The 26,259-nt window shown below is 37.6% G+C and overlaps 1 protein-coding gene across 1 annotated transcript in view; it reads right to left on the bottom strand.

Moving 5' to 3' along the window:
• Nucleotides 1-26,259, bottom strand: part of LOC150104364 (suppressor of lurcher protein 1-like) — a 355,061-nt gene that overhangs the window by 113,075 nt on the left and 215,727 nt on the right. The window contains exons 8-9 of the mRNA XM_090396464.1: nt 22,989-23,148; nt 10,964-11,157 (exon numbers count right to left, since the gene is read on the bottom strand). Coding sequence (XP_090252590.1) covers nt 10,964-11,157; nt 22,989-23,148 — 354 coding nt within the window. The remainder of the gene's footprint in view (nt 1-10,963; nt 11,158-22,988; nt 23,149-26,259) is intronic.

Below are 26,259 nucleotides of genomic sequence, written 5' to 3'. Positions count from 1 at the left end.
CCGATCCCATTCCACTGAACTCAATATACTCCTCAGTTGATCATAATTTCCTACTTTGTAGTTCAGCATGTAACCTTTTCTGAATGGAACATTCATAAACTTAGTCACTTCCCAAGTGAGTAAGTTTAACTGAAACGCCCTCTGACACTATAATCAAATCTAACACTATTTGACCTCGAGTTCCTTCTGTCACAAGCTGCTTGAGGAAGTTGTCCCGCAACAGCTCAATAAATGCATTTTCCTTCTTCTCATGAGAATCTACTGTTACCCAATCAATATTTGGATAATTAAAATCTCTCATTATGATTACTCTTTTCACGCTCACCTTTTCTATCGGTTGCTGGTGATGCATTTCTTCATCACCAGCAACCGATCCACCAGGTCTGTAACAACACCCCACTGTGAAATTTGTCTTCTTAGATTCCACTTCACAGCCACATGAAATATTGTTAGTAGTATTACTACAATCATAGGTCTCAACTCTAACTTGATCAAAGTCATCCGATATCATTAGCAGTATACTCTATCCTTCCTAAAAATACTGTTCCCATGACTCTCGATACCAGTTAGTAGGTCTGATTCTGATAGCCAGCTCTTACTAATTCCTACAATCTGGGGTCGCAAAATATTGACTAAAGCAACAAACTCTACCCCTTTGTTTCTGATACTGCTAGCATTCGTGTACAAACATAATAATCTACCTGAATGTTCTTTTGTATACTCTTGTTTGCAGTCTGCCTGAAACAGTTGGACAACTTGCAGTTCTCCATTCTTCTCTAATGCCTTACATATGTAGACATCTTTGCACACATATGATGGGTCCGAACCGGACGAATACAAACACGAAATCGTTCTCGCCTCGTCAACATTTCCATGACAAAGCCCATTCCCGCCATTAACACAGTTATATACTATTGTCGCTCTTACACTCACATTCATTCCATTCCTCCCTTTATAATTTAGTTTATTTAGAAGTAATGACATGTAAAGTGCGACTGTGTGCGTTGTGCTTCATTGGAGCAAAATGGCTGCCTCTGAACGAACATCACAATTCCATTAAAGTTAATATTTACGATTGTAGCATTTGATTGCTTTTTCCAAGTGATGAAGCGAAAGTTTATATATATGAATTATATTTGCGCAGAAGGCCGTTAACACATCTGGCGCCGTCGGTGGGTTGATGTTTGATTACCCCAAACCATACGCTACAGAGACTAAACATGGCACTTTTGCAAGACTTGCACAAACCTCTGTGCCACCGTGGATGGCGTATCTGCTCCACTCTACCAACCAGGCCGAGTTACTGTTTGTTGATGCTGAATGTTGGAAACATTAATGCATGCAAAAACTGAAGAATATGTTGCGGGTGTCATGAAAATCACTGAATCGTCCGCAAGTTAACTAATCTGTTGAGAATTTATTTGCATATAAACATGGAAACAATTGCAGCTGTGTCTGTGCAGAAATTTCTCGGCTAAGAATCGCAATGTATTATTCCACCTCTTTTCTTTCCCAGATGAGATATCTAGTGAACCCCCCCCCCAAAAAAAAAGTTGGAATAACATTACGGTTAAAAATGTACCACACTTACCATTTTCCAAGTACAAGCGAATGTTTTGATTGCAAGCATGTAGAGGGCGCTTTATTAAGTCACAAGAGCACGGAATGGGAAGAAAATGCAGTTATATTTAGTGGCAGAATCACAAGCACGCTAGCGTGGATGAATTCACAGCTTCCAACCCCACTCCAGGTGAACCAATTTATCTTCTTCCACTAGCAGAATCAGTTGCTCGTTTGTGTGTTTAAAATGCAAAGATGGCTTGAACACCTAACAGGACTCTGGACTGGATATTTTTCTAAATGTTATAGGCTTTCCAAAAGACTGGGCAATCCCAAATGAGCGCGCTGTCCCGTTCACAGTCTTTTATCCCAAGCTTCTGCCTGTACGATGTATTTCTTACCGATAACTTTGAAAAACCTCGAATTCGGCTTTCACATATCCTCAGTGATGGCCGTTGCGTAGTAGAATTCTATCAGGGGATGATTTTAAACGAAAAACAGTGCAATGTTTATACCCTGAAACTATTTGTAAGTTCGCGAAGGGGAATGGAGTAAACCAGAGCCAAGTCTTAAGGAATTGCACTTTTCTGCCTTTGGTTGCGAAAGTTGAAAAGTTCAACTCCTGGTGATCGTAAGGCTCGGCTGACGTTTCAGTAAAAGGCCAGTTTTCTAGACTCGCGTCTTCCTTGCTATTCATTATGAAACCTCTTCGTATAGTTCTCTATGCAATCGTTTACATACTTATCTTTACTAAACTCTTGTCGCTTAGTTGCGTTAATAACCACTTTTTCTTGTATAATCCAAATAAAAATAATGCCATTAATAACGTTTCTGTTATTGATGGTAACGGATTCAGATATCATAAGGGCCAGCAATTAGAACTGTGGCTAAATATAATCGCTTAGGATTGTTACTGAGCACGTATGTATTTACAGGGGAGATTATCAGACATTTGCTGTGAAATCCATTCAAGCAAGGATTTATTGCTCGGCTAAACTTCTGTTATGCAGATACACTTAACGCCTTTTCTTTTCCCTCAACTTCGCAAAGCACTCGGCCGATATTTTCCTTAGCCGAGATGAATCCTCAAAGGCGCAACCATCCTGGTTATTAAAGTTTCAGAACTTCGAGAAGATAAGAGTAAGAAGCGCATGAAAAATGCGTGGGTTTGTAATCGAAAATGCGGAATTTTTTTGTAGCCCATTACACTGGTCACAAAGGAGCCCCAACGATCGCGTACAGCTGTTGGGAGTTTGCAGTCGTTATAAAGCTATTAGGTACGTAGAAACTCGCGCGCCTACCAAATCCCTGTCACGGAAGGCATCGCAATAAATTGTCTACATCGATTACCGTTTGTGCACATGTTGGATTCTCACGAACGATTTGGTTTAAGCCGAAATTAAGAATTTCCGAATTAATTTTCTTGGGATGCTCTCCTGAGGGAAGAAAAAAAAAACCGAATGCAAAGTTCTTGGCGCTTCTTTAAGAAGTAGTTAAAAATAATAACTACGTTCTTTGCATATTTCATCCTTTACAGTAAACCACTGTATTTACACGCCGGGAACGATCTGGGAGTTGACGGCACTCTGCATTATTTAATGTTTCTAAGTAGGCTGGAATTAGCATTAAATTCATTTAGATGTGTTTGGAATAAATTAGATTTAAATGTGTATCAGCATTTAAATTCGCTAGATCTTTCATGCCAAATTTGTATTTAGTGGGCAGATGGAAGCCTGCATATTTTATTTGTGCCTTAACTGACATTCCCCCACCCCCCTCGCAGTTTGTATTTGGTATCCTCTATAAATCTTTAGATGTGGTGTCCTTGTAGCACATTGAGACAGCCATTGCAAGACATCACGCAAATGATAGCTTTATTCTACGTTAGCCCTAACTTATTTTTGTGTGTGCTTTAATAGTTTAACATGTTTTTAGTGCACGTCACATCCCGAACAAAATATTTTTTTCTGTTTCACACCTTAAGTTATTAATTACAATTCCTGTAAGTATAAAGTTGCAAAGAATATTGAACTTTCACGACTCTATATCAGTGACAAATTAAGATTTTTTTTTTCGACTTCTTGCAATGGCTTTCAGAAAGTTTGGCGAGTTTTTAGGTGGCGTCACTCTTCAATTTTCGTATCTTTTTCCCCCTAGCCACTTAACCCGCTTAGTATTAGGGACTTATAGAAGTGCGCCGTTTCATGGAATGGGAGTTACGCCACTACTCGGTACGTGCCCAGCTTTAAGAAAACGATTGTCGTATATTGCAATGACCTCATGATTCGAGGAAAAACGCTAACCAGCGAGAAAGAGTTTTAGTTTTGGGAAGAGATAGAACTCAGAGGGAGCCAAATCTGGGGAATAGGGTTGTTCCAACAATTCATAGCGCAGATATCTTAATTTTTCCATTAACAAAACGCCTTTGTGGGCAGGTGCATTGTCCTGATGAAAGATGAATTTTTGCCGGCCTGGTTGACCGAGTGGATAGCGTATCTGCTCTCCAGTCAAAAGGCTGTGAGTTCGAATCCCGCTGTGGGCATGGATGTTTGTGATTGTTTGCGGAAATACTAGTGGTGGTGGGCGGTAGATGGCGTTGCCTCAGTTATAGTTGTGGTTAGAACGAGCTCTAGAGTAGACAGAGTTGTAGAGTAGGTGCCCTCTCTCGCAAGTCTTTGGACTCTCCCTGGAGGTATCATATAATAATAATATTCTTTTTGAAGAAGCACAACCACTTATTTTTATGATAATCCTACCCGTTAAAGGCTGGTACGTACAGCATAATTATCATCCAAGTAGAATAAACTTCACCTGATACAGCAATCCTTTCCTAGAGATCAAACATGGAACTTTATCAAGCAACTTCAGGCCTCCAATAAGTAGGGCGGTAGTCTCACACCGGGCGATAAAGCTCATCTCGATAAAATAGTGATCGATTAGGAATGGATATTAGATCGAAGTTTGTATCCTGTGTATTACCGAAATATTTGGACGACTATGCGAGCAGCTAACAGGCCATACATAAGAATTTCTTTATTACTTTTACTACTTACGAGTAGATTTATGCGTCTCCTCGATTCGTTCAGTAGAAACAATAAACAAATCAATCAATTGAGCTGTAATTTTGAAAAGATTGAAAATAGGCGCTTGAATAGGTCATTAGCATCGGGAGGAATTAATGAGCGATTCTTGTTTTATATTACGGCAGAAGTATCTAAGGCCATGAGACTCATGTATTATGCCTGTTATTGCGTATGCTCTCATGGCGGAGTTGCGTATTAAGTTTATTTAAGTTCCATTTGAAGAATCCTGGAACCATTTAAATCAAAATCACAATGCATCATGGTAAGCCTTCATGAATTGTTAAGTCGGATGATTTTAAGCTTTTTTCTTCTTCTTTACGATCATTTGCTAAAGCAGATAGGTTTATAACTTATTAACGAAATATTATACTCATTTACAAACCTTCGTGGGGTTGCTTTGGTGGTGCACTGTTTAAGACCCGAATTTCGAGGATTCTGTATTTTATTAATTCGAATGGATTCATGTTCTTACACTTTCTTGAGTAAGATTTAACAACAAAATTAACTTTTTTTTTTCCTTCTTTCCCGGCGGTTTGCTATTCTTGTTTCCTTTAAAAGTAATCTCTCATATCGTAGCCATTTAACAAAGGCGACAGTTCAGCAATTTTTTACCAAATCATCGATATTTTAAATTAAAATTAAGAGCCGAACTTTTTACTGAATTAATTTACATACGAGAGTGCCTACTATTTTTATTTTTATTTTATTTCAGGAGACTGACGATGTATTGATCCCAACCAATTTCATATTTAATTAACTTCAGTAGGATCCGTGTTATGTTCTTCTTTTTTCCTTGTTTTTCATTTAATTATAAATAGGAGGAAGGTGCGAAGAATTTACTTTCCGTATATTGTAATCATGGATTGCGGTTTCTAGGCAGAATTTTTTTTTTTTCTTAATTTAGAGTAGCAATAAATATACATGAATTACGATTTAAGCGTCAGAACCACAGCTGAAATGCCAGTGAAAGGTAAGGCAATTCAACATTTTATAGGTTTAAGTTAATTATAGGAGTTTATAGCCAAATTCACTGTTAGGTATTTCGTCAAGGCTGTCGCAACGAAGTTTAGAAAGGAACAACAACCAGTCTGTATAAGCACACACCACTCAAAACCGCTTTAAATGTGACCAAGTATAGCTGAAGTTTGTTTACTTTGAGAAATAGATTATTTTTCTGGAGAGAAGTTTTTGGACTGTATAACGGAGGAGTTTGGATTCTTTTCATGTACTTAATAAAACACAAAATTTTGTGTTTTATTAAGTAAATTACAAGTAAAAGCTTAATCAGTCACCATTGTTTCCGTTTTGCTTTCTTCACACGCTGTTCTGAAGCTTAATTATCATTTGCATATAATACTAACTAACTACTTTAACACTGTAGGAATAATAATAAACTGCTGGAGGGATGTAATGCTTCAGTTCCACCACTTTTCAACGAAATTGGATTTTATTGCCTCACTGTTTTCATTCATAAGTAATTTGGATTTTTTTTTTTTTTTTGGTACTTTTCAAAAAATAGTACTGAGAGCTATAAGAAATATGCAGTTCCTGTTCGAAATTACTTTAGGGTGAATGCGGTTTCTATTAGCTTTTTTGTGCTTGATGACAGAGGAGAAACACAAAAGATATGCAAATGAAGCTTACAGTTCCGAGGAAAATAAATTACGCTTTGTTATTTCAACATAATAAAAAGTTAATAATGTTCATTTGGTAGTCTCGTGAATGATAAAAGCAATTATAAACATTAACAGTTTATTACGGCTCATCTGCAAAACACAAACAACAACAACAAAAAAAAAAAACAGGTTGCCTATGCAGGATGGTGAAAAATTCCACGTACAAACTTTGAGGGGAGGTAGAGAACATCAAAATCAATCAGTCATTTCTATTTCCTATTCACATAGAAAATGACGAGAAACGCCACCGGAATATCCCTGTTAATACCTTCCGGTGGCGTTTCCGGTCATACTTTCTTATGACCAGAAAGCACCGCCACAGGGACACAAAGATACAGAAATAACACAAGGCAGTAAGCAGTGTAAAAAAAACTTTATTAGGCGTAACTGAACAGTTCAATAGTAGTTGGATACATAATATGGTAAACGAGGTGCATGTCTGCCATCTTGTCGTTCGTAAAACGACGCATGTTCTTCGTACGACGTCGAAAGCTTGAATGAGGAAACCCCAATTGCTCACCTGGAGCGCTGGCGAACAGCGCCACCTATCACTTTCTGGTGGCGTTTCCGGTCATGCTTTCCTATGTGAATATGGTTGATTTTGATGTTCTCTACCTCCCCTCAAAGTTTGTACGTGGAAATTTGAACCACCCTGTATATGCAGCAGTTCGCCATATTTCTTCACGATATTTCTTTGTTATGCATGAAAGGCAATTAAGGTCCGAGTTCTTCATTCTCCTAGTGCAAAGACGCGAAAGAATTTCTAACAAATACGTGCGCTAGTTATGATCAACTGTCGACCTTTAGAGGTCTGTGCTAATTATTGTTTTCTCAGTTCTAACATTGGGGCGCTCGAATTATTTTATAAAACTGGAAGGCCCGTGGAGCAAGAGGGAATTTGGGTGGGTCTTAACTGTGCGTGTGGTTTACGCTGATTTGCCTTATTAAAACTAATGTTCCATGGAGTTAACGCCTTTCGCAGTATGCCCTATGTAAAGTGAAGAACTATTGTTTCTTGCGGATGTAATACAGATTGAATTTCTCGATGAGTATGGATATTCCGATAGCCATGGCTTATATTGAAGGAATGCAGTTTTCAATTACGTGACCCCCCCCCCCCCCCGACACACAAAGAAACCTTGTTTCTTACTTTCCCCTTCAACTATTATACACATATTATAACGAAACACTAGAAGACTGAACTACCGGTATTGAAGTTGTTTTTGATACAAAAGAAAAAAAAAAACTTGGAAAGCTGGGTAATAGAGATCCAAAAGCAAAATATATGCGAGGGTTTAAGCAAAAAAATTAAAATGAACAAGCCTGGATACGCATCTTGAATCAAAATCATGACGGATATTTCAAGTGAATACAGACCAGATGTGAAAACTAGCAATTAGAGAAAGATGTGTGCCATTTAAGTTGGATTGGACACGTTTTTGTTTTGTATCTCGTTAATGTCGTGGAGAATATGAGAGAAATGGCTTTCAGAACTGAAAGCGAGTCAGCCAATCTCATATGGAGATTGTCAGGCTTCTTTATGTGCAAATAGTAGAAACTTCTCTGGGATCATACAGCATCCTCTGACTAATCTCGAACATCAGAATGGATCCGTAAAAGAGACTTGACCAAAGGCATGGTTATGTGTCTTCTGAGTAAGCGGGACATGGATGGATCGATGGGCTATTCAGCGGTAGAATCTCGAGTTATGAGGGGTTAAAATAATGAACTGGGATTTAATAAACGATAAGAAGAAACTCGAAATCGGATTGAGTGCCGGAACATTAAATCTGAAGTTGGGGGTGAAATGAAGGCTACGCATACAGTATCAGAAGTCTTTCTTTACAAATTGGCGACTCACATGGGAACTTGGTATAAAAAGACGTGCAAAAACTGATGAGTGAAGAAGACGGGAGGTACAGGCACACGACGCGCGCTACCGACTGATATGGCTCGAAATTGTATGTTGATGAACTGACGCATACTATTTCCTGGAAATATATTAGTTGAACAGATGAGACGTAGCCCTAAGCTACTCATTGTTTAAAAGGTCCTAGATTCACTTGTTTAAAAGGTCCTACATAGATAACAACAGACAGTACTTTCCCTATGGCACATTTTTTGAGCTTGTTGTGCAGTATTATAAAATGTTCATGTTAATGTCCTGCAGAGACAACAATTCCATATCTTTTATATACTTAAAGGAGACCGCTGGGTCTCCTTTAAGTATATAAAGGAGATAACATCGCGATTATTTTGCTCTTGGTTTGTTTCTTTGTTTAGTTTTAGTTCTGCAAAGATAACGTCACTATATTTCTCAAGAATAACCTGCAGGTGTTACTCAGGTGGTTCTTTTATGAATGACGCGCTTCTTGTCAACATTCCCTTTTACATCAGATATAATACACCAGTCTGTTAATTGTGTATTCTAGCAGTTTTTTTTTTTTTTTTTTTGGCAGCTACGACCTGAACTACTGGCATGAAAATCCCCGCTAAGTTCATAGAGATCGACTGATTCACAATTATAGGAAAAGCCAACAGCAGGAGAAATCTTTCGTGGCATTCTGGACAATTCAAACACACTCCACAATATCATTCAATGCGCAGTTGGAGGAAAACTTTTAGAACAGGATTTCGGTGTATTCCTTTCCACTTTATCTACTGCAGAGCACAATCATGCTTATTGTTAAACAGTCAACACAGGATGCCATTTTGATTGTTGTTCTGATAATCCTGCTCACGAATAAATAGAAAACGATGTCTGTTTTGATCTCGTAAGATTAGGAAACATCTAGAGAGTGAAATGTCGACTCATATGCAAGCAGTAGTATCTGATGTGCAGTTCGCGAAGACTGGCTTAAGATAATTCTTACGAAGAACTAACTTTGCCGTAATTTTCAGTAACACGCAACGGACGAAGTACAATTTTTTAACTGCATTAAAATCATTTGCGTCAAATCCGAATTTCACCGTCGCCAAGGATGCTCATGATAATAACTTTAGGCTGCACCGTTCGGTCCCCTCTCCCCAATCGTCTTCCTTTTGCTGACGACACATGTACGCCCTCAGCAGAAGCCGTGAGAATGTCATTAATTAGACGAAGGCATGTCCACGCCTGATATCATATTCCTACTCGATCCTTCCTGATTAAACACCTCCGCTGAAGCCTCTTACGAGAAAGGAACAGGTGGACGATGGGGAAATATAAAAAGCACTCTGATCTCTTCGTAAACAAGGAGAGCTGACAAGCACATGTGTACATTTTCAATTACGTCATATCCAAAAAAAAAAAAAAAAAGTCGCCACTTTTCAAGTCATCCGCGCTTCCCAGGGCTTACGTTTCGAAAATGCAACGCACTGGGATAATGTTATACGCAAATGATTCGCTGTTTGAAACTCCATTATCGAGTTTAACCCTAAGAAGGATTGATGACGTCACATTCTAAATTGATTATTTGATAAATAATACAGTTTTGTGTGGTTACTGGCAAATGACTACTTCATTTGATGTGCCTTTTGTATACTCCTTATCCCGGGCTGCGTGCGTTTTTTCGTCTTGAAAATCAGACAAAAGCAGTGGTTACAGATCCATAATACTATTACGGTCATGAAAAGAAACCACCAGCAAACGAATGAGAGGATGGTTGCTGGAGGCTGTGTTATCGACAGCGAATCAATGCTGTACATAAACGTTAAGGATGAGAGTCACTTGTTTAGTTTTCAAAACAGGTAGAGTAAACAGATAGCGTGAAAGAAAAAAAATTAGAATTAAATTAAAGAAAATGTTAATGAAAGAGCCTAGAAGGAAAAGAGAAAACAATGAATGGACAGGTATGCTGATAGTTCGTAAAAAATGGGGTGTGTGTGTTAGCGCGCGCACTTAAGAAAAAAGCAAGTCCACTTTTCTGAAGCAGTATGAAACTGAATATAAAGAAAAAACCTTCCTTGCCAAAGAAGACGGTTCGGTCTTTCAAAACTAAACCGAAACTAGAAGTCGGACAGAAAGCCGTTTAGAACCAGAGACAGATAACTGGATTAATAAAATAAAATCGAATTTTAGTCGTTTAAGTTTATCATGCAAAAACGGAAATTACCCCCCCCCCCCCTTTCCAACAAGCTTTTTTTCTTCATTAATCACGAACTCAGATCGAAATGAGGGGTATCTCAGATGGGAGTGTACTGCACCACAGACTCGATGCAACTTCAGTGTAATCCTGCTTTAAAAAATGAAGTTTGCGATGCTTGTCTGAGATGCCCGAGTTGAGCTGCTGCTCCAGATACGGTGAAGTGTGATGACTCATCGATTTTGTCATTTTAAGATTTAGAGAACTTGGTTTGGTTTTGAAGGAGCCGAACAGAATTTTTACGATGCCCTTCCATCGGAGAAAATGCTAAACACAATTATTTTGTGAATAAAAAAAGAAAATGGATTACAGGTCAGTTGGGTGTTAGATTAAGACTTCAAAGAATGATTCTGTAAAAAGCAAAACAAATTTAAAAAATTGGATTTAACTTTGGGGGAGAACTCACTAAGATTGCAAGAAACTTAACCTTAAGTATCAAGAAAATGGGTGGCAGTCATACTTTACTGCTCCTAATTACAAAACTTAAGCGATCTTCATTTCAACTTTACGGCTTACTTACCTTCTCTTTTGAAACTGTACGAACTTTCAACCTGCAGGTAACAAACCGCCAGAAAAGTTAATGTCACGGCGACAACGTCCGCGCAAACTACGAAACGTCTGTCTTCCATTGCAATGCACGTACTCCCACCCAAGCACGTGGACGAAAAACTGGATCCTGGAAGGGTGTTCGGAGCAGTTCTGCGATTTGTCTTCCTGTTTATGCCGGAGGGATATCTGCAAACTGCACGCCCACGCACTCCGCCGATCTTCGTCGCTACAGTGAACTTGAGGGAGCCGATGTGCTTCTTTATTCACTTTTCTGTTGCCTCTTCGTTTCCTCCTCCTGCAGGCACGCGCAGTAAACTTGGATCGCAACGTTACGCGCGGGATGAGAAGCCACGCATGCCCAGCTCGCGAAGACACAACAGTAGCGTAACAACGGAAAATCGATTTCATTTCCTAAAGCTGCCGGTGATTAAGCATCCACCCCTTTTCACCTTTCGTCAAATCTTTGACAAGGTGGACCGAAATAAGCGAAGGCGACCCGTGTTCCGCAGGTTAATAACGACTTCAGGAAAGACTCTTCAAGCACTTGTACAGTGCGATCGACAATAAGAATTATCAGCTCCGAGAGGATGTTCCTAATGGGTTGAACTTTGGGGCTGAGCGCACAAAAGTATTCGTAGTCGGCGCGCGAATACAACAAGATCTCGGTGTTTTCTAGCAGATGATTAAAATCGAGCATTATTTTTACTGCGGCTCGGTCGGGCTTCTCGGTGTCAGGTATCCACACTGTATTCTCGACCAAAGGCCGCTCTCCTCTGGATGCCGTTTACAGGAAGCAATCTTAGTGAGTGTTCATATCACATTTCCATTCTCTTAGGGTCTGCTGTTCAAGAAATCTCTTATTCACAAGCAACTTCATAAGATCACATCGTACTTGAGGTTTTTGCGTCGAGGAAACTATCTTGCGATTCAAGAATGCGACCACAAATTATCGTAATGCGATGCAATTACGTGCGATTGCTAAGAATGAAAATAGGAAATTTGATCTCCAGAATTTGCGATTACTTGAAGAGGTCCAGTAATTATAGCCAAAGTAATTAAGGCTGTGAGACGAGAGTATATTTTTGTCTGTCAATTTTTTTTTTTTTTTTTTTTTTTTTTTTTTTTTTTTTTTCAGGAGCAGTCCCTTCTATCTCAATACGAAACTGGCTAACTCACCGTGAATCTGTTGAAAATGGTCCCGTCATCTAGGAGGGATTCAAATCCGACACTTTTTCCTACGAAGGACAGTCTTTCTTCCCTCATTCTGTGCCTTGAAGCGATGAGGACTTGTTTTGCAATTTGTTTCAGTTTTTATGCGGGAGGGAGGACCTGTGGGATTCGTCTTTCATATCAAACCTGCGTTACCCAATCCTTCGCGTTTTAAACCCTTTTTTAATCACCGAATTCAGTTATTTTGAAAAACGAATGGTGCGTTTTTGTCAGAGGCATTCAAAAAGTCTCGCGTGAAAAGAAATGAGAATTTTCGTGTTTAAATGCATTTTGCACAATTTTAATGTTTAGGGCATGTTTGACATGAACTGTCAAATATCTGCAGAATTAAATATTTTTGTTATTAAAACAATATATGTAACGACAGGTTAGCAAAGTTCCAGTATTTGCGAGATTGTGCATACCTCAGTTAAAACAATTAACGAACACACTCCACTAACGTATTTTACACTCGTATGAAAAAAATATTGAAATGCGAGTAATAATCAATCAATTTGTCTGCTTTGTTTACAAAGTGTGCTCACTATTTGGTCTCCTCTCTAACGTTTCTTTGATTATTTATAATTTTCCTTTACAGGAAGATCGTTTTTCATGTAAATTATGTGAAATATTCAATTCTAGGTTAGGAATTGCTGTGCTGAGCAACTTGGTCATCAGTAATGCGATGGCACTCTTAATCTACTAAATCGATTGTCACTTCATCACGAGATTAGTAAAAAGGAAGTTGGATAGAAACACGTTCAGATAACACGCTAATTTGTTCTCTCTTTCGGATCATTTCCATAACCTGTGCACTTTTGAGTAGCAGTTATTTTATTGTAAAACCAATTTCTTTCATCATAATGTCACGTGATTGTATCCATACTTCATGGTTGCCAATATTGTGAGAATAAGTTAATGTTAAGCATGCTCCTGTTACGGAATATCACACGCCACATCGTATTAACAGCAATAAATAAATCGGATGGATGTGCATACGCACCCGAAGTGTTAAAAGAAAATGAAATAATGGCGTTAAGTGCTTTTGAATCTCCAGTTGATTTCGAAAGGAATGTCATGCTTGTAACAGATTGCCGTGGATCTACAACTTACCGTGTCGTTCGAATACAAAGTGCTTTATAGCTAGATATCGGAAGAGTCAGTCGAACTTATAATTAATACTTGCAAGTCGTGGATCCCGAATATTTCGTATTTTCTACGATATGAAAAGAGTGAAACGAAAAGTCCAATACAATGTTAACATTCTAAAAATCAGAACGTTTACATCCGCTTTCCCGTCGATTCCTATCTGGTTCGTCACTATACGTGTGCTAAGCGGCAGGTTCATTTCCTTTTACAGGACTGCGGAGCAGTATCGGAAACAGAATGAAACCTAAATTTCCCAGGTCTCGGGAATGACCCATGGCTTACCGGGTTGCTAGGGCAACGACTTTAAACCACACGTAGAGATTACCGATTTAATTTTACACGATTACCGAACACAGATTCAGTTTGAGAAAAATAAGTGATAATAACGAGGATGTCTCATTACTACGGAAAATGATCAGATCTACCGCGCATTTAAAAGTGCATACACGAAATGAATAAGAAATCGTTGCCAATTGTCACGCTATACTGAGATTCGCTCATCACTAGTTTGGTGATGCTGGTCAAGCATGCGATATCGATCACAGAGGACGCAATTTTAAATACCAAAAGGTAATCGGTGAATTTTTTTTTACCACCTGATGGAGTAAGTCAACTGCTTGAAAAATAACCGGCGTCGTTTTATTTCTAGAGCTCTCCATTTTTGTTTCTTTCTTTTGGTCTTAAGTTTTGCGTATTTAGTCTTAAAAGCTAAGTATGCACCTGTGAACTGCATGCTATATTCTGGTGCATATTTGAAGTAAAACTTGGGCAGAGATACGGAGGACGCATGGATCTATCGGAGTCTCTCCCAGATATACTAAAATATTCACAACGGAAAGGCCAAAGGGAAGAAATGCGGTACCAAAGTTACTCTGATACCTTGCGCTGCACTGCCTTTGATAGCAGAACGACGAGGAAATTCACATCGACTCGGTTATTCCAGCAGTCTTTGAGCTAATAATTTATTGAAGTGTGCGCTTTGCTCATAAGTAATTCCACATGGCAGATCTGCACACGCACTTAACGGCAAAGCAGTATTTCACGCGATTACTCATTAAAATTATGTTTCTTCATAAAGCGTACATGAATCCGAGAAACGATTACTTCGGCATCATATATCGAGAAAATACTTATTTTCCCCAAGCCAGCGTGCTCAGAGGGCGTTATATCAGTTTCACGATTTATTAAGTCCCAATCTCGTTTCAAATTACTCTATTAAACAGTATTGTGGAATTACAAGTTTACACTGTCTTAACAAGTGATTCGCGTGTCACTTATCGCAGCGGAATATAAACCCAAAAGCTAACACAATAAAAGTAAAGGACAAGAATGTCTGCTGAATAGTTGCTAATGAAATATATTTTTCTGCGAGCCACACGATAATTTCTTAGGATTGTCGCCTGCAGAGTTCATCTCTGTACCAATAATCCATTCATATGTAGCCTTTAAATGCAAGCGATTCTCATTAACTGAGAATTTTATACGAAACCTATTCAGCTTTACTACTTTCTGAAGTGAGTTTGAAATAATCCCTTGCTTCAGAAGATGATGGTTTTGTCTTCTACTCCGGAGGGGCCTAAGGTCGCTCTTACAGACGATCAGTTACAGTTCAGGTAATCTCTTCACTAAACACTTTCCCGAGGATTATTTACGTCCACCTTAACCCTGCAGTGGGCGCGGTCGAAAAAATTAATTGCAGCGTAGGTCGCGTGTATCTGAGAGATACATTCATTACTAGTATGTGCTAAAATGCGATGAAACTTTTTTAAAAAAAACATTGAAAATATAATACATGATGGTTTATTTATTTTCAGTTACAATCTAGAAATTATTGAACAAAGAAAAAAACAACAACTATCTCTGGGATACAATTTACTGTCAAATATCACAAACCTTTACATAGCATGTATTAAACCAAACACAGCAAAAAACAGTGCGGAATATTACTCGTAACATACGCACGTGGAGCTAGTCATGACCTCCAAGCTATACACTGGATATGTGTAAGAATGTTTATATTAAACAATTTGCATATATCTGTCAGATCAGCGCGACCGCCGCAGGGTTAATAACATGTGGGACCTCCTTTTGCTGAGATGGCAACAGCAATTCTAACTTTCGCGTATACGATAGCGATCAACGGGAAATTAGGACCATTCTTCATGTAGACATGTAATGAGGTCCTGACTGTTGTGTAGTGGACGTCCTTTGACTTCACCGGACGCTCCAGTTCATTCCACAGATATTCAGTAGGGTTGAGATCAGAGCTCTCTGGAGGCCAGTCAAGTGTGGTGACGTTCATGTCCACAAACCACGCAGTTATAGACAGCAACTTTATGACACAGTGCATTGTCTTGTTGCAAGAGACAACAGTCAGTTCCGTAGAAATGCCACAAAGTAGGATGCATTGCATTGTCCAGAATGTTCAGATATACCTTTCGAAGGTTTATGTTCGTGGCACCACAAACAGAGGTCCGAGGCCAAACCAGGAAAAATAGGCCCATGCCATTACACTGCCACTCCAGTTTTCATAGCTGGGATTATGCATTCTGGTAAGAGACGTTCCCCGGCAACCACCAGTTGTCCATCTGCTCGGTAGAGGGTGTAGCGTGATTCCTTGCTCTATAACACAGCCTTCCGAGCTTCCACGTCGAACCGTACACGCCCTTCGCACTATGAAGACGACGCTGCATGTTAATTACGGTAATGTGGGGCTTGCATAACCTATCGTGGAAACCCATGTTTTGAGCTCTTTTTTGATAGGAATTTCAGAATTCCTCAAAGAAGAGGAATCTTCTTTGAGGATTTTTTTTTTTTTTTTTTTTGTGGAGATTCGTGTTTGTTCTAGTTGATGTTGGGAACTTCGCATTCAATGTGTTCGGCAGACGAATGGTGATTTTTACATGTTATCCTTCATAGCACCCTACGTTTATGTTCGGTGAGTGTGGTGGGTCGTCCACTGTGGGTAGTACATGCGGTTGACTCCCTGCGCTTCCATCTCAGTACAGATTGTTGACCTGGGACGATACAATTTGTCAACAATTTACTGAAGAGATTGGCCTGCAACATGACATCCTGTCACAACTGGTTTTTCCAACTCCGTCAGTTCACTTCTCGCAGCTATGTCACGCGGACACAGACTTTCATTGACTTGGGAGCATCATATTCCTTCAATTTATCCTGGCTACAAACACATGAGCTCGATGCACCATGCTCATGGGGGTGTCTGTTGATTTCTTTCAAGCAGTATATTTCAGCACGTAGCGTACGTTCCAACACTGGATGAACGCCACAGCTATAAAAATCAAGACGAACATATTTTGTGCATGGACTTTGGTTGTACGAAATAACCTGTTTTAAATCCAAAGTACCTTCCTATTATGAACAGCGACTTTATCCATATTGAAAATGTCACTATTTATGATGTAATACTTTGGGTTGTTTACTTATCTGAGGGTTGCTTTAGTGCAGACATGTCAAAGAACTGTGTGTTCCCATCAATTGCGTGTTCCGAGGAAGCGTTTTTTTTTTTTTTTTTTAAACAAAATTTCAAGTGTCCAGAAGGAATCTGCTCCTATCTTTCCAGATTGGAAAACTCGGCTTCGATTGAAAATTCATCCTCAATAGTATTTGTTTGAAAATAACAATGCATACAGTTTCCGATAAAGTTTACTGAAATCTGATTTTGATACCTAAACATGAAAATCAATCCTTAAATTCTGAGAATCCGTAGATGAAAAATGACAAAGGAATCTTCGGACGGAAATGGGTCGGCACATCAAAATTCCGTTATACTGATTTCCAATGAAAGTGGGGAAAGAAATATCGAAGCAACACAGAATTTTGTTAACAAAAGTGCCTCCTTTTTGTCGAAGGCAACAACAGAGTAGCCGGGGGAGGATAAAAAAAAGCAGATCAAACAATATCTTGAAGAGAAAAAAAAAGACAAGGGAATCAAGAAACTGCCCTGAAGGAACTCCGAAGCTAAAAAAGAGGAAGCCGATGCATTAGTGACAACATCGAAAAAAGATTCGTCAGAAAAAATATTTCTACGGCTTGGATGATGGAGAGACAGAAATGCTACACAAAAAGAGCAGAACAAAAAAGAAGCGACAGATATTTACGTTAATCCTGAAAAGTAACGCAAGCGAATGATAAAATAATTAAACTTTTGTATGGAGCGATGCTTGTTATGGAGATGAAAAGAAAATGCTCCCATTAACAGAACACGAAAGGAAAAATTGGCACACTGTCTGTAGGTTTGCATCTACCAGGAATTACCCCTTGCTATTGCATTTTGAATAGTCACGTTTTACCCTACAGAAGAGGAATTTTATATTTAAGGGCGTTCTAAAATTTATAACGCCTTTACAGTTTCGGTAATCCCATTCTATGTCATCGGATAGGATAGCATCGCATCCTATCGAAAGAAGTCACTACAGAAAAAGCTGCGAGAAACGTTGTTGCAAGATCAGTGATGTATGCAAACGTGGCCGCACAAATACCAGAATGTTTTATGCACCTTATAATATATTCAGTTATATTTAAATAATTTTTATAATTAAATTATTTATTTATTTATTTGTTTACAAATTTATGCAGGAAATTCCGTTTTTATTTTCCTTTGATTTTTCACAAAATAACCATCCAATTATTTTGCACGATTCCCTAGGTTTACTAGTTATAAACTGAACGTGCAATGCCTCTATACAATGATACAGAAAGTAAAGGAGATGAGTCCTAAACAATCATATATCATTCCCACAATCGAGATGACACAAAACGTGGAGCAAATCAACGCCGTGCGTGAGCAAGTATATTTTCATAGTGGAAAAATTGGAGTTTGGTAATTGAGAATAGTTTAATCAGAAAAAAGCTCATTTATGTTCAGCCATGCTGGTGATGGTATGTCAAGTTTCTAGCGAAATATAACTAACTTTCGGAAAACAAAACCACGAAAAAAAATAATGCTAACAAGTAATCTTCGGCTGCTGTATATATGAGAATGAAATCAAACAAAAAGTAACAAACACGGTTTGTAATTACAGAACTTAGTCAATTATGTCCCGGGTTTTCGGTTTTTAAATTTCGTTGACTCCAGGATTCCTTGGATAAAAACATCTTCACCTGCACTTAGTTAACTAGCTGACGCACAGCATCTTGTAATATCGTAAAACTTTTATGTCAAAAAGCACTCAGGAAGTGAAGCGATTATTAAAGTTGAACTTGTCATCAGCCAGTCCGGCTAAGGAACTGTGAATGAGTCCGTGGCATTGTCACTGACGAAGGCTAAACACATACAAGTCGTGTTTAGAGTGACTGACAAATGGCACAGCTACTTTTAAAAGGAGAAAGTAATGAATAATAAATCCTGACACATTCTTCAAACACTGGATTTAATTATGCGAGCATCAAGCAGATGAGTTTTGATACGACGTCATGACAGCAAAAGTAGTTCGCAAGCAGTGAGTGTGATTAATGCAATATATTAACCGATCCCCAAGTGCTGAAGAAAGAAAAAAAAAACACGCAATATTTATTACAAAAGACGCGGTGAGAAGTAGCACAGTAGATGTCTGCACAAAACGTTTTTTTTTTTGAAATTAAACAAGTGATTATTTTATACTGTAACCAAATATTTAGTTAGGCTTAGAAACCCTTCACGTTATCTTAAAATACCTTTCTGGCAAAAAAGCCCTCAATATTTGCATAAAGGATAGTTGCTAGCAAGGACATTCACTGATTGTGAATTGCAGTAAAAATTAAATATTGCTGCATTATTCAAAGTAACGATCTGCTATTCTGGAAAGGATCTGTCGCACGAGAAGCAAAATAACGGACACTTTCTAGTTAAAACAGCCATTCTTCCAGCTTTTCTTCACCCCACCTCTTATGATAAATATTATACGCATTTTCTCCTCAGTTATGTGATACGCATTGCATTATCTGTCTGCCGGAGATTAGCTTCAGTTATGTCGTGCGAAGGAAAGCAAAACAAACTGATGAGTGTAGAAGCGAGCATTGCATTCATCATTGCTACTGGAGCATTTCTTTGGCACGAGAGAAACTGCAATTCATGGGATAAAAGCAGTCATCATTCACGGAAACGAGTAGAGCTGAGAGCCGTCGGGGGTCCAAATGGCACGTAACAACTTTAAATAAACAATACAAAAACTGAAGCGGTTGATTGTATATTGAACACGACATGAGAGATTATCACCCAACTTTGAGATTGAATGATAATATCAGCTATTAAATTATAAACGTGTAGGAAAAGTCGTGATTGTGCGCATTGAAAGGAATCGATATGTTACCCTCCTCTTTCGAGAAGTTCATACGCTTTGGATCAACTTTCGGAAGTTTCATTTTGCAAATAAAATTTGCCTTCTTGGTATAAAAGAGGCAAACGTATCCTTTCTTGAAATAAGGTTCTTCTGAGTGTTTTCGGTTGGAATTGAGCGAAATAAGGAAATTATTAATTTTCTGATTAAATTGCGATAATTAAAATCCACTACACGACGGTCGACATCACGTTTATCCACAGCAGTATTGAGAAGGGATTAGATTGCCAAGCATTCAACGCATTTTCGACCATTGGCTTATAGAGGTCCTCGGCACAAGTCTCGAATACGCAATTTTCTTCCCTTGAGGGCGAATAAATTGACTTAGAAATGTATAAACATTGTTTTAAACAATATTTAAATTGGAAAGCTGTGTGAAAGAATGATATGAAGAATAATAAAATACAGAAACTGATATCGGTTGGTTTTAGTCCTACATTGTTAATGTACCTAAAGTATCATAAAAACGTGAGATTAATATGATTACGTCATTTCACTAAATAGTTGAGGTGGGAAAGCAGATCGTGACACCAATTCTGAGTGAGTAGATCCAAACGCATGGTAGCAGCAATAACTATTCAGTTCACCTTCTCAGTTGTTTTTGCATTCACTAGAATGAGGAAGATGCATAAACTGTTACAAATGACATTTATGCGAGTCAGATTACTGTGATGTACATTTCCAAGTGCAATTAACAGAGTGTTGCTTCAAGCTATTTGTAGTTGCCGTGTCAAATATCTTAAGAGAAGGGAGGAGACCGTTTGAAGCAGTCATCTCCTGTTGCATTCTTCGCTCATCTCTCACCAAGAATTCTCCGTTACTTAATATTTCCAAGTTCACTTTGCAGTATTGTTTACGAGCAAGATACTTCCAATATTTTTTAAACTTTTTTTATTTTTTATTTTGAAATGATACACAACGCCTCTCGTAGTCAAACATGACGCCTAATTTTTTTTAAAAGTTAGCTGCGTTTATTAAACAGTTCTGAATGAACGCTAAGTTTGTGGAATTACCGCCGTGTTCCACTTCTAAACTGTTTGGCTACACCAGCGCTAAACATTCTGATTAGTTTATTATTTATTTTTTTCTCATTTAGTAGAAGAGAGAGAAAAATATCAACTCCCAGTGAAAGTTTATTTCGAAACACCGTGTACACGGCGCCCGAAATTAAGTGTGAGCAAACTTTGTCTTATTAAAATCAGAAAAGAAAAAAGATTTGCAATAGTATTCAGTGTAGTTCGTGTTTACTGTTTTTTTGCCTTTTTCAATTAATATTCTCGGAATTTTTTCCTTATTTTCTCGCTGCAGCAGATGTTTCATTAATTATAAAGACAGTGTAGTTTGTGTGCACTTGGGAAGCTAAACCAGTCCGGGGTTTCATGTCCATATATTAATATTTAATTTGCAATTCGAGCGCTATGAGATGACTTTGGCGAAAAGGATTTGCCTGTTTTTCGGTTGTGTGCTATTTTCGTCTTTTATTCCCAATTTCACGTCCACAGAGGAAAAAACGGTTATACGCCGAAAACAGTTAACAGTCCATCTTCTCATGATTGATTCCATGCTGTGAACTTAACGATTTTTTTAAGACGGGCTGAAAAATAATTTCGAGACACTAAAGACAACTTCGTAATGAAGATGACACCGCATCCAAATTGAGAGTTTCTCCATTTTAGATATCTTAAAGGGTACTACTTCAAATCAAGAGATTTATTTTCTGTCATTCAAAGCAATACAATTAGCCCCTTTTTTATTTTTGAAAAATAAATGGAAATAATTCTGTATTCTTCATTTGCCTTTCAGCTGCTGACCTGGATATTGCATATGTAACATTCATTTATTTAATCAGCAGAAAAAGCCAGTTCAGCTTCATATCGCTAGTTTAAATGCAGTGTCCTAGTTATCAAGATCGTCTTCCTTTTTATTGCAGGATTAAGTGCTAGATAATCTCGGTTCAACGCGATAATCAGGAATACCATTGATGCTACATATTTCTGTATATTCTGACCGAGACATTGAGAGATGTCTCAGTCAATAGTCGCATGGACTTCAACATGATTTCGAATCTGAGTAACCGAAATATTATAGATAAATGAGAGTGATAAGATGGTATGATATTAAATTGTGTACACGTATGCAATGCTATTTCAATTCCGACGCATTCCAAAGTTATAAGCAGTGCGTGCATGTAAAAGAGAATATACACAAAACCGATTTACGTATAAATGACACATCCAAAGAAAGTGCATAAAAATAAACGAAAAAGGAAGCAAAAGAAACGAAGTTAAGAATAAATTTGGAAAACGTGCAAGGAAAGTTAATTAATGAAAATCAATTTGATTATAGTTCGTAAGATATTCCTCTTGGAAGTTTCTTTGACGGAGCTGGTTGCATTGTACGCACACATATTGTGCTTCATTTCACATACTAATTGCTTTATCAGTTGACAGTCCAATGTGGCACACACTTAGATGACCTTAATGAGGCTATTTAGTGTGTGACGGAATCTAATTCATCACTCCCATTGCCCCTAATTATCAGAAGACCACTTCGAACGGTTTGAATTACTTCTTTCATATTCTCTCATTAACGATTGTCATCCTCAGAATTCGTAAGGATTAAACGATAGTTTTTTTTCCCATCGCTTCCTCTCCTGTTTCGGATGTTTACGTGGATGCTGGAATTCCTGTGTCGAGTTATTCCATTTATTGGTTTTCCTTTGCTTATAATAAACGGATGAGCTCATGGTGACAAAATTCATTTTCTTTTGGTCCGCTTAAAGAATAAGAAAACGGGCTATAATAATAAATCTCCCAGTCCTTTTTTTCTTTTTAAAATGAAATAAAAAAAGGTAGAAAATAATCTAGAAATAAAGGGTGTTTAAGTTGATCTCATTAAACTGATTACTTTAATCCGAAAGATATTGGGAAAATTTCGGTAAGTATTCTCAATTACTGACCTGCTTGGCCGAGTGAGTATCATCTCCACGCTCCAACCTCCAGGACCGAACCCACCGGCATCCTACCAACCGCTAGGTGGTTGGTAGGATAGAAAAGACAATTTTACCTGGGAATTATTATCGAACAAGGTCGTTTCCCGTTGCCTTCTCTGTCTATGTGTGCGTTCACGGGGCCTGTTTTTCTCTCTTGAGGGCCGAAAAACTCGCGACCTCCTTAGGAGACTGGCTAACTCACCTTCGATTTGAAATCCCTGATAAAGGTTCTTCGCGTCATTCGAACTTAGGTCTTTCCAACCAAAGAGTTCCGTCGGAACCAGTTGAGCGTTATCCTGACTCACGAAAGAGTAGGAGGAAGACAATTTTCATCGTCCTGTGAAACTGCTGCCACTTGGCTTATTAGAAGCTTGAAAAAGTTCTGGTCTCTATATAGACATCGTCTAATCTTCACCGTACAAAAATGTCGTTGCTGTGGTTTCCAACCTTTCATGGAAGGGAATGCTATGAAAAAACAAAATTCGTGAAAACTATATAAATAGGTTCTGTTTTTGTACATTCACAAAGGAACCAGATAGAACGATCCCTGCACGAATGTGCAATAAATGTCGTATGAAAACAAAATAGAAACCCATTTTTAATTAAATGTGTTTTTTATAAGCCAGTAGGTTGATAGGTTTATTAAAAGAGGGATATGAAATGGTTGCTTTATGGTTTGCTGTGCCATCGTATATTTTGAATTTTACTGTAATTTGGAGATTATTATGAGCCTTTTCTTATTTCTTAAAATTTAAAGATGGTATGTTAATTGTTAAGTATTTCAAACTTGAAATTACCGCGTTGATCAGGTATTTAAATCAAATTAGATTTGAAGTCCGAATTTTAGGATTGATATTAAACTCTTTAATTTAAAAACTTAAATTAATAAAATGATATTTGCAAGGAAACGGATCTGCCTGCTTATCGTAGGATGTTTTTTTTTTTAAAAAAAGCATAAATTTTTTAATGACAAATGATACAAACCTCTAGCTTTTTTTTTCTATCGAAGAAAATTAAAATCCCATAACCTCTAACGAATGGTTCTCATTATGTGAACAAAAAACGCATAAACTGTGTGTGTGTGCGTAGAAGGTTGATTGTTTTAAGACCCATTGGATATTTTACCAGTCTAAGATCTTTCCTGGTCAAACACAGTTGCTATGCAAAGTTTGGTTTGTAGATCCAAGTTCTCGAGATATAAGCCAATAAAAAATACCCTGAGATCATAAGACATGAAATGAGTCAAAAATCGCACTCAGCATGCTTTTGTATATAATTTCAGAATAATTATACCGTACAGTATAATTATATTTCATAGCAACAGTACGAACAATCGAATCGAATGCACGAAGGAAAAAATGAAAATACTTTTATGTTACGATTAACACCGACTTTACTAAGACTTTTTAAAAGAAATTGTGTGTTTTATACAAAAATACACTGATTTTGTAAGTTATCAATCTTCTCCGATGATGATAATACCATATATGATATTATTTTTATTTGCGATGAATGCTTTAAGTCACAAAATCTAAGCGAAAATTTTACAACACAAATGAGGGTAATGTAAGAAATGAAGAAGAAACGGTACAAAAGAATGGATCACAAATGAAAAAATAAATAAACGAAATAGTGGAAACCAGCAATCTATTCAGAAAGGTGTCCTATGATTGCACTTTGCAACTACAACATAAAAGAAGACAAACGATGGCAAAATACAGGAATTACTTACACATGCGCATTAACTAGCTGAGGAAATAATTCTAGATGAAAATGGGATTTAATAAACCATTTACTTAAAATAATCCGAAAAGACAATTACATTATCTCCCATTGTTTTCATTGACGTCATTAAAATATGCACAGCCAAGAAACGAAAGAATTAGCCTCCTTCCCAAACAGTTTTAATACAATTGGTACTTCAGTCCACATTTTTTCTTTTATTGAAAACGCTAATGACCGGGAAAAAGCATTATGAAAGTATACGTAATAATAAAAGCCGATATAACCAAATCTGATGATAATCGGATCATTAGAAAAAAATCATAATAAACGTTAATTCCAGGTCTGCTACTTTAAAAGAACGCCACAGATATCTACCTAAGAAGATAGCTAATTCTTGCGACCCCCTTTCCCCAAGAATGTTTGGAGACGGCAGTTTGAAAAAAAAGTTTATACACCACCCTGCACCAAAATATTTGATGCGGGGTGGTGTATAAATTTTATTATTTGTAACAAATCATTGTAAGATAGCTGGCATTCTAACTACAAGAGAAATCTACGTAACCCATTCCCAATGGGAATGGAAACAGACTTCTGCAACCACAGAGAGAGAGATCTACTTATTCCACAAAAATAAAATAAAAATACGGAACATCTTCACACGAGAAGAAGATTGGATGATTTGGAATTGGAGACGAATCCGGTGTTAGATTTCTAAATGTATTGATTTAGAAATGAGACAGCAAATTATTCGACATTTTAAACTTATGCTGACATCTCATGACCGAATAATAAATAGTTTAAAAAAGCTCTTCAGGTTATAACTAGCTACGCGAAAGAAAAAAAGTGCAGCTGGCTATGTTAACTCCCCCTTCACTAATCCAAAAAATTCTCCAATCTAGTCGATTATGGATTTGAACGCGTGTTAAAATTGGCGTCTATTAGGAGTTCGCATACAGGGAGGATGCAGACTTCTTCTTTCTTCCTTTTTTTTTTTTTTTTTTATTTTTTTTTTTTTTTATATATGTGCATGGTATTCCAAGTACAAGATGTTTCAACGTATATTACTCCAGTGCTGTCAAGGAGGTTGCCGACATTTTAAGTCAACTTCTTCGGTAGACAATTTATTCCAGCAGAAAGTTTCAACAGAAGCCTTTCCCTGCTTAAAGTATTCTCCTTTTTTTTTTTTTTTTTTTTTTTTTTTTTTTTTAAAGACTCCCCCGCAAGGACTTTCTCTATTCAACCTGAAAATAATCTTACACGAAAATCTTTGTTTGCATTAAGAGCTGTAATAAGATTTGTTGTTCTTCAGTTACACCTTCATTACCTCGAAACTGTAATTGAGAAACATTTTCGCAGATGTTTAACTGCCCACAGTTTCTATAGCAACAACATTTTCCCGAACATTGCAGAATCTCGTTACAATCGCCAACTTTATATTCTTAACAAATCTGATGTAAATGACGAGACACATGCTTTGATAAAGTGGCATTTATTGCGACTGCAGCACAAGTTGCAACGACTATTATTATCATTTTAAATCAATTAAACATTGATGCAACGAAGAGGGTTAATTCCAGCATCTTTGCTATTACGAACGCAGCATTTGACATCGAATAAGCACGGAATTGACTACAATGCGCTGCTATTGCCAAAAGCAATTTATAAATAGCATGCTACCATACTGCTGTACGATGTGTATTTAATTTTTTTTTTTTTTTTTTTTTTTTGTAGGTAAATGCCAGTTTTTATGAACGAGGGTAAATCTTGACAGGAATAAAGGCACTGTTAAATCACCCAGCGACGTCTTAGAAATATTAGTAAATACATTAGCACATTGTGTTAATGTACTTC

The sequence above is a fragment of the Typopeltis vanoorti genome, chromosome 8 (genome assembly GCF_054136105.1).
Source record: "Typopeltis vanoorti isolate ZY-2024b chromosome 8, IOZ_Tvanoo_1.0, whole genome shotgun sequence".
NCBI lineage: Eukaryota > Metazoa > Arthropoda > Arachnida > Uropygi > Thelyphonidae > Typopeltis > Typopeltis vanoorti.
The sequence above is the reverse complement of the archived record's forward strand: the minus strand, read 5'-3'. Positions and strand labels throughout refer to the sequence as shown.